At 53.7% G+C, this 10,000-nt stretch overlaps 1 protein-coding gene across 1 annotated transcript in view; it reads right to left on the reverse strand.

The window, feature by feature from the left end:
- Positions 1-10,000, reverse strand: part of LOC142256027 (G1/S-specific cyclin-D1-like) — a 19,195-nt gene that overhangs the window by 2,763 nt on the left and 6,432 nt on the right. The window contains exons 2-4 of the mRNA XM_075327522.1: positions 1,409-1,624; positions 218-377; positions 1-114 (exon numbers count right to left, since the gene is read on the reverse strand). The exon at positions 1-114 is cut by the window's left edge and continues 35 nt beyond it. Of these exons, the coding sequence (XP_075183637.1) occupies positions 1-114; positions 218-377; positions 1,409-1,624 (490 nt within the window). The remainder of the gene's footprint in view (positions 115-217; positions 378-1,408; positions 1,625-10,000) is intronic.

The raw sequence follows: 10,000 nt of genomic DNA on the forward strand, positions 1-10,000 counted from the left end.
CGGCTGTTATACTGGAACATGCCATACCCAGGTTCTCGGGCCGGAGTCCGGTGACTGCAGCGGCCACGCTGGCGGCGGCCACTATAGAAGCAGGAAGAGCAATAAAAGTACAGTCTACAAGATAAAAGGAAAAAACAAAAAAAAAGATGAAAAATCTTATTACATACAATAAGTCACAGGCAATAAAATCTTTTTAAGCGGAGTGTCAGCGACCTACCTGTAGTGCAGAGAGCAATGAAGGTTTCGGCGTGCTTCCGGACCTGGTGCGTCTTGTCTGCTGACAGACTGAGCAGCTCCAAGAAGTGCGGGAGAAAGTCTCTGGGTGTCACCGCTTCTATGTCCCATCTTAATTTATTCAAGACAAGCCGCTCCATTCCCTACACAGGAGACGAGAGGGTAAGACCCAATGCAGCAAACAATGGACACTTGAGGTTGGCGGTTCATGTAATGTAACGCAATGTCACGTCCCCATGTGTAATTGTAACAAAAGGAAATAGTTGCACTCTGTAGTGCTCAGATATGTGTAACAATGAATATGAGAATATAGACATGCATTACTGCTATGGAAAACATGTAAAAATTGAAATACTTTGCACACTAAAATGGCCAGTTTTATGAGAGCCCAACAGCCAACAGCAAGGCGACCTCTTTTTGTTGGCTCTCTGCCTACACTAATGCCTCTATTTAGGTTAAAAAAAAAATCTCCAATTTATGGGTGGACAGGAACCTGCAAATGAAGAATTAAAATCACCTAAGGCTGAAGAGCAGGAGTGCTCAATCAGAAGGCACAACCCTGTAATCTGAGGTCACCTTGACGTTGGCTGCTGGGCTCACATAAGAGGGCCATATCTCAGGAACGGAGAGGCGCAGAAGTGAAAGAAAAACAACACTGGATTCAGGAGAACAGCGGCATTTACACCAGATAAAAAAATAATAATAAAAACAACACATAGGTGACAGGTCAACTGGCAGAAGTTCTGCTTAGATCACATCATCCGGTTACATACCAGGTGTCAATTAATACATTTTTTACATCATAAGTGGTGTGTGCCTTGCCAAAAATACTAGTTAGGGGCTGGGAACATCTCTGGCATAAGGTACGCCACCGGAGTGATCAACTTTTTCATAAATTTGGCGGATGCTACGGCCTGCCACCGGTGCTTTGCCCATTTTGGCAGAGGTAGCCAAGTCTGGCTTAGCAGCTTGTACCGTCTACTCCAGGCACACTAATTGGCTGCAACACGGTCAATGTGACGTCAGCCGGCAGACTAGAACAGGCACCGGGAGCAGCGGCAGAGGCCTAGCAGTGGACTCGGGGAGGGTGAGTAATGCACAATTATTTTTTTTTTTTTTCGGAAAACCCCTTTAGGAAGACAAATGGCAAGTGTGTAGACCACAAGATACCCACCCGCATTTCACTGTCGGTGAAGGAGAAGTCAGAATACATGCAGAGGTTCTCAATGGTTATTGGTTTTGACTCCTTCAGTTTGGAGGCGAGAAGAAGACAAGTGGCGCCCACCAGCTGAAGCCGCCTCTTCTCTACGGGCACCGCCGACAGGAACCTGTCCAAACAGTTAACTGCCAAGGGGAAGACCTCTTCTCCGCATTGCTGGTCTTCACATACCTGAGGAAGGAAAGGGTGAAACCTTAGTCAAATATTGTGCTGAAGTGTAGATCCTAGATATATAGATGCAGTTTGCACTAATATACAGTATCTGCTCCAAATTTGTAGAGGCTCATGTCATATCTGAATATGGTGACCTTCTTATAAATTCACTAAGACACTTCATGATTGAGGGTTTGTCCTCAGAGAACTCCACTAATTTGGAGAATAAAGGGACACTGAGTCTGTAAGAAGCTGCAATCTCATATGAATAGTAGTTGGAGGGAAGCCGTGTAGATCTCAATCAACGCTAAACCCCCTTTGGAATCTAAAGATCCCAAAGTTTAGATTTCCACTGACCAGAAAGTGATGGCGTAACCTGGAGGTATTTCATCACTTTATAGCACATGCATACCACTTTAAGAAATTACTGCTAAGGTGTGTCCATTTGTTATTATCAGTGTAGCACCTGTTTTTGCCTCATGTGCAATATATATATATACTGGCTGTATTGCCCGGGATAGTAATTAAGTGTCTCTGTCTCTCTGTCTGTCTCTCTGTCTCCCTCTCTGTCTATATCCCTGTCTCTCTGTCTCTGTGTGTCTCTGTCTGTCTCTCTCTCTGTCTCCCTCTCTGTCTCTCTGTCTGCCTCTCTCTGTCTATATCCCTCTCTGTCTCTCTGTCTCTGTGTGTCTGTCTCTCTCTCTGTCTCCCTCTCTGTCTCTCTGTCTGTCTCTCTGTCTGCCTCTCTCTGTCTATATCCCTCTCTGTCTCTCTGTCTCTGTGTGTCTGTCTCTCTCTCTGTCTCCCTCTCTGTCTCTCTGTCTGTCTCTCTGTCTGCCTCTCTCTGTCTATATCCCTCTCTGTCTCTGTGTGTCTGTGAGGTAAATCCGGAGATATGACGATAAATCATGATATTCAAGTATGTCAGGAAGCCCTCTCCTGGTGTCACCCCCCCCCCCTTTCCTTCACACAACTGGTTTAGCAACAAACTCCATGGCCATGTCCTGTGATATGGAAATTAGGTGGCTTTGGGACAATGGACACAGGATGACTCCCTGCCGTCACCCTGTAGTAGGAGCTGCTATCTAATTAGCAAGGCTCTGGAAATAGCCAGACAGAACGACTCCAGTAAAAAATGGTTCATATCTCGCAAGCCATATTTCCGATAAATATGGCAACCATAAAAATGGTGTCTCCGCATGTGGACGATGCCGGCACCCCCTTTTTATGGGAGCAGGACATTGGGAAATGCCCCAGGCGTGATATCAGCCAATGGGGAACTGGCAGACAGGTCATGAGTCCCCTCGTTCTGTAGCTAAATTCATAACTGTCACAATGAGAGCATTGGCGTCCGCCTACGACGCTCCCAGGCAAAGTTATGGCCAATATCCCCTTTGCTGGATAATTCTGATCCATGCAGGGGGAGTGGCAGTGCTCCCTGTGAGGTCACGAAGGTAGGAGGGGACCTGGATCTGCCCAGGTTGATAACCCTACTTCGGCCATTTTCCAGCGTTCTTCTGCTCGGGGGCCTGGTTGGGAAAGACCTGTGAGGAAGAATCCTAGAAACCTGGTCTACAGCGCCCCCCTGTGGCCAGACACACAAGGTAACTGATTGAATTGCATATCTGTTTGTAAACCATGCTTTATCTGTAACTGTACTCTGACATATGTATATTCTGTAGATTCCCTATTGTATATATTGTAGTTCTAGTGTGCTTTAGGCGATTAAATTATATAATTAATCTTGGGCTGTTCTGTTATCTCGATCTTGAATCCCACGTCCGTGTGTTCGGCTAATAGTTACCGTAAATCGGTTGGTGGCAGCGAGTTGTGCCAAGGATTATTGTGGGGAGGCCAGTGAGATTCGGGGAGAGTTTATATATTCCGCCCGCGGAGGTCGGGGGAATATATACCCTTCTCTCGCCGGGGGCCCTTCAATAATCGGCATAAGTAGTATAGCGGCCTCCTTGCTTATTGTCGGGCAATTCCATAATTGGCCTGACTATAAGAGGGGCGCTAGAGAGCGCGTCACGTGCTCTGTCTGTCGGTCGGGAGGTATAAAGTAGGGGTGACCCCCACTTGTTACCCCCCGATTGTGACGTACTGGTAGCCAGCGCGGGGGATTTCTGAGTGACCCCCCGGTGGTTTGTGACATATTGGTGGCATAGCGGTGGGATCGAGATAATAGTGTGTGTGAGTGTGAGACCCATACTCCCAGACACTAAAGACTGCCTGCAGCAGCTGTGGCTGCTGGGGTCTTCAGACTAGCTCAACACTAGAGTGTCAGAGTGCAGATACTGTAAGGTGTGTGGAGGCATCAGGTGTCAGTTCTGTGTCAGTGACCAAAAGTCTGCAAGAATGGCTGATGGCACCAGGAGCAGAGCTATGCAACTGGCCAATGCTAAAGCAGGAGCCGAAGAGAGGGAGGACGGTGCTGTGGACAGCAATGAGGAGGTTGCCCACGAGTCCTCCAGGAGCTCGACGCCAGAAAACAGCTCTGCAGAGGACATTGCACAACCGGGCACTGCTGGACAAGATGAGGAGCAGCTCGCCCAAGGGTCCTCAACGAGCCAGATGCCAGCCCTCCGCTCTGCAATGGACAGTGAAGCACCAGGCTCCGCAGCGGGCCGCAGATCACCACGTGCCATTCCACCGAGCCTGGGAGGCTCGGATAGCCTTCTTCAAATGGCTATGGCCCTACGCCAGGCTGGAGACCGGGAGGGCTACAAGGAACTCATGGCCGAGCGTGAGCGGCAAGCAGCGCGTGAAGAGCGCCAGGCAGAGCGTAACTACCAGCTGCAGCTAGCTCAGCTCCGGCCCTCATCAGCCACCCGTGACCTTCCAGACACCAAACTTCCAAAGGTCCGTGTTGAGGACTTCCCAGTGCTGGAGAAGGATGGAGACTTGGACTCTTTCCTGACTGCTTTTGAACGGACTTGCTTGCAGCATCATCTGAACAAGGACCAGTGGGCCAAATACCTGACCCCCCGTTTAAGGGGTAAGGCCCTGGATATCCTTGGGGACTTGCCTGCTGAGGCGGGTCAGGGCTACGACACCATCAAGCGGGCCCTGATCCAACAGTACAACCTCACCCCGGAGTCCTACCGCAAGAAGTTCCGGACGCTACAGAAGGGACCAAAGGACTCCTGGGCTGACCACCGGCGGGCACTTGCCCGAGCTGCCGACCACTGGACCCAAGGCCTGCAGCTTTCCACCGGACCGGAGATCCTGGACTTGTTCATCACGGAGCAACTCTTGTGGAACTGCCCTGAGGATCTCCGCCAGTTCATCCGAGACCAGAAGCCAAAGGGATCCACGGCTACAGCTGCCCTGGCAGATGACTACACCAACAATCAGGCTCCTGAAGCCAGGAGAGCAGCCACCAGCAGCACCTGGAGAGGGGGTAAGATGAACTCTGCGACTGCCCCACCTGCCCCTAGACTGCAGGGGGTGTCCCCCTCAACTCCCCTCTCCAGGCCCGTGGCAGAGCCAAGACGGTGCCACCAGTGCAACCTACCTGGACACTTCAAGGCCATGTGCCCTCAGCGTCCCAAGGCCCCGGCTCCGTCCCCGTCCCAAGGGCCGCCCAAGGTGTATTGTGTGGGTGGGGGTGGTGGTAGGTCCCTGGACAGCTTCCAACCTGTCACCGTCGGCCAGTCTGTGACCATAGGACTGCGAGACAGCGCCTCGGAGGTGACTCTGGTGCGGCCTGAGATGGTGTCCCCCCAAGACTTGATCCCTGGAAAAACCCTCGCTGTCTCCGGGATTGGAGGCATTGACCCGGCGCTGCCTGTTGCTGACATTTATGTGGACTGGGGCGCGGGGCGAGGGGTGAGGGAGGTGGGGGTAACTGATCGGATCCCTGCAAACGTGCTACTTGGGACAGATTTGGGGCAGATAACCTCCCAGTTTGGGCCCCAACCAAGGGCTGAACCTTCAGCCCGTACTGACATGACTCCTAACAATGTTAATGTGTTATCTATGAATGATGTAAGGGAGGAGGGAGTGAACTCTGATATTTCTGCTTGCATAGACACCATAGACACACACTCAGCTGCAGCTGTGACAGGGGAGGGGGTCAGAGAAAGGTGTGACAATGCCTCTACAAGTAACCAGCCTGTGAGCTGGGATCTGTTGCCCTCTGCAGGGATAAGCAGAGAGCAGGGTGCTGCAGGGGGAGGACCAGTGTGTGGGGTGGGGGCTACCACAGCAAATGTGGGGTCCCCAGAGATTTCACAGCGGGGTTCTGTTGCTGCAGGAGGGGAACAGGCAGGTGAGATTGGGGCCGGTCCAGGAGCGGAAGTGCTCCCAGGTAAGATCTCGGTGCATGGTTCCCCCACAACCGGGGTGTCAGGAAGCCAGGTAGGTCTGCCTGAACCGGCGACTTGGTCAGGAACGGAGGAGGAGCAGGCACGACCCACGGTCGCAGCGGCTGTGGCCGCTGTCACCCGCAGTGGGAGTGCTGGAAGCCAAGGGGCCTCCCGGAGGTCCGATAGCTCTTCCCCTTCTGACCAAGTGGCAGCCGAGTCAGGTGGAGGCCAGGACACAGGTCCCGGGGTACTGACTGAAGATGTGACAGTCTCGTCGATTCTGGCCACATCTAGTCAGGAGTTTCAGGCAGCGTTAGAAGCTGACGACAGCCTGAAAGCTCTAAAGGAGCAGGCGGCACAGCCTCCCTCGGACTCGGACCCGGAGCGAGTGGTCTGGGACCAAGGACGGCTGTACCGGGCCACGGTCCAGCAGGGTTCACCGGAGGCGTGGCCCAGGGACCGACAGTTGGTGGTACCCTATCCGTTCCGGACGGAGTTGTTGCGGATCGCACATGAGATTCCGATGGCCGGACACCTAGGGATCGCTAAGACCAAGGCCAGGTTAAACCAGCATTTCTACTGGCCAAAAATGGGGGCCGATGTGGCTGCCTACTGCCGTTCGTGTGAAACCTGTCAGAGAGTGGGGAAGGCGGGGCCACGCCCCAAAGCCCCACTGGTATCTCTGCCAATCATCGATGAGCCTTTCAGGAGGGTGGCTGTGGATCTGGTCGGCCCGCTGGCCATCCCCAGCAGCTCCGGGAAACGCTTCATACTGACGGTAGTGGACTATGCCACCCGGTACCCAGAAGCAGTGGCCTTGTCGTCCATTCGGGCTGACAAGGTGGCCACCGCATTGCTGGAGATTTTCTCCCGAGTGGGTTTTCCCCAGGAAATGCTCACCGACCGGGGGACCCAATTCATGTCCCAGCTGATGGAGACCCTCTGTAAGCAAGTCCAGGTGCGACATCTGGTGGCCAGCCCGTACCATCCACAGACTAATGGCCTGTGCGAGCGGTTCAATGGCACCTTAAAGCAGATGCTTAAGATGTTGGTCGACTCCCATGGGCGTGACTGGGAGCGGTATCTCCCACACCTGTTATTTGCTTACCGGGAGGTTCCACAGGCCTCAACAGGATTCTCACCGTTTGAGCTCCTGTACGGGCGACGTGTGCGGGGCCCCCTGGCTCTGGTGAAAGAGGCTTGGGAAGGGGATTTGGCCACCCCTGGAGTGTCGGTTATCGAGTATGTCATGCGCTTCCGGGACAAAATGCAGGCCTTGACGCAACTGGTACACGACAATATGGCTCAAGCCCAGGCTGATCAGAAGCGTTGGTACGACCAGAACGCTTGTGAGAGGACCTACCAAGTGGGTCAAGAGGTGTGGGTACTGGTCCCCGTACCACAGGACAAGCTTCAGGCAGCCTGGGAAGGCCCATACCTCGTGTACCAGCAGCTCAACCCTGTGACGTACCTGGTCACCCTGGACCCTGCCCGTGGAAGGCGGAAGCCCTTCCATGTGAACATGATGAAGGCACATCATGAGCGGGAGGCATGTGCGCTCCCCGTGTGCAACCTGCCCGAGGAGGGAGAAGCGGAAACCCTCTTGGATATGCTAGCCCAGGTTAGGGCAGGCGGATCCATTGAGGATGTGGAGGTTGGCCACCAGCTCTTGGAGGACCAACGGTCCCAGCTGTGGGCCACCCTACACCCCTTCCGGGGGTTGTTTACCAACCAGCCCGGAAGGACTGACTTGGCTGTCCATCACGTGGACACTGGGGATCATCCCCCGATCCGGCGTTCAGCATATCGGGTCTCCCTGGAGGTGCAGCAACACATGCGCCAGGAGATTGACGAGATGCTGAAGCTGGGGGTGATCCAGGCATCCAACAGCGCTTGGGCCTCGCCTGTAGTCCTCGTCCCTAAGAAGGACCGAACCACTCGGTTCTGCGTGGACTACAGGGGGCTCAATGCGGTCACGGTCGCCGATGCGTACCCAATGCCACGCATCGATGACCTGCTCGATCAGTTGGCCGGGGCTCAGTACCTGACCATCATGGATCTGAGCCGGGGATATTGGCAGATCCCCCTGACTCGCAAGGCCAGGGAACGCTCTGCCTTTATTACCCCATTTGGACTGTACGAGTCCACGGTGATGCCATTCGGGATGAGGAATGCCCCTGCCACTTTCCAGCGGATGGTCAACACCCTGCTCAAGGGACTTGAAGGGTACGCGGCCGCGTACCTGGATGACATTGCCGTCTTCAGTCCCACCTGGGAGGACCACCTAGAGCATCTAGCACAGGTGCTCAGGCGGATCCACCGGGCAGGTTTGACCATCAAGCCGGGAAAGTGTCAGCTGGCCATGAGCGAGGTCCAGTACCTCGGTCACCGGGTAGGCGGGGGAACACTGAAGCCCGAGCCTGAGAAAGTGGAAGCCATCGCATCCTGGCCTACCCCCAGGACCAAGAAGCAGGTGATGTCCTTCTTGGGGACCGCTGGGTACTATAGGAGGTTTGTTCCATGCTATAGTAGCCTGGCAAAGCCCTTGACGGACCTCACCAAGAAGAAGCTGCCCTCTGCAGTCGATTGGACAGTGGACTGCGAGACAGCCTTCCGGGCCCTAAAGGACGCCCTGTCCAGCCCGCCCGTGCTACAGGCAGCCGACTTCACGCAGCCGTTTGTAGTACAGACCGACGCCAGTGACTTCGGCCTCGGTGCGGTGCTCAGCCAGGTGGACTCTGCGAGCCAAGAGCACCCAGTCTTGTACCTGAGCAGGAAGCTGTTACCAAGGGAAGTGGCCTATTCTACAATGGAGAAGGAGTGCCTGGCCATAGTGTGGGCCCTGCAGCGTCTGCAACCCTATCTATACGGGCGCCACTTCATCGTGGAGACGGACCACAATCCCCTCAGCTGGTTGCACACCGTCTCTGGGACGAATGGGCGATTGTTGCGATGGAGCCTTGCGCTCCAGCAATACGACTTCACCATTCGCCACAAAAGGGGCCGTGACCACGGTAACGCAGACGGGCTGTCCCGACAAGGAGAGGTCGCGGACGGTCGCACGGGGGAACACCGGAGTGTGCTGCCCCCTAGCGCCCTCAAAAGGAGGGAGGTGTGAGGTAAATCCGGAGATATGACGATAAATCATGATATTCAAGTATGTCAGGAAGCCCTCTCCTGGTGTCACCCCCCCCCTTTCCTTCACACAACTGGTTTAGCAACAAACTCCATGGCCATGTCCTGTGATATGGAAATTAGGTGGCTTTGGGACAATGGACACAGGATGACTCCCTGCCGTCACCCTGTAGTAGGAGCTGCTATCTAATTAGCAAGGCTCTGGAAATAGCCAGACAGAACGACTCCAGTAAAAAATGGTTCATATCTCGCAAGCCATATTTCCGATAAATATGGCAACCATAAAAATGGTGTCTCCGCATGTGGACGATGCCGGCACCCCCTTTTTATGGGAGCAGGACATTGGGAAATGCCCCAGGCGTGATATCAGCCAATGGGGAACTGGCAGACAGGTCATGAGTCCCCTCGTTCTGTAGCTAAATTCATAACTGTCACAATGAGAGCATTGGCGTCCGCCTACGACGCTCCCAGGCAAAGTTATGGCCAATATCCCCTTTGCTGGATAATTCTGATCCATGCAGGGGGAGTGGCAGTGCTCCCTGTGAGGTCACGAAGGTAGGAGGGGACCTGGATCTGCCCAGGTTGATAACCCTACTTCGGCCATTTTCCAGCGTTCTTCTGCTCGGGGGCCTGGTTGGGAAAGACCTGTGAGGAAGAATCCTAGAAACCTGGTCTACAGCGCCCCCCTGTGGCCAGACACACAAGGTAACTGATTGAATTGCATATCTGTTTGTAAACCATGCTTTATCTGTAACTGTACTCTGACATATGTATATTCTGTAGATTCCCTATTGTATATATTGTAGTTCTAGTGTGCTTTAGGCGATTAAATTATATAATTAATCTTGGGCTGTTCTGTTATCTCGATCTTGAATCCCACGTCCGTGTGTTCGGCTAATAGTTACCGTAAATCGGTTGGTGGCAGCGAGTTGTGCCAAGGATTATTGTG

This window comes from Anomaloglossus baeobatrachus, chromosome 11 (assembly GCF_048569485.1).
Source record: "Anomaloglossus baeobatrachus isolate aAnoBae1 chromosome 11, aAnoBae1.hap1, whole genome shotgun sequence".
Taxonomy (NCBI): domain Eukaryota; kingdom Metazoa; phylum Chordata; class Amphibia; order Anura; family Aromobatidae; genus Anomaloglossus; species Anomaloglossus baeobatrachus.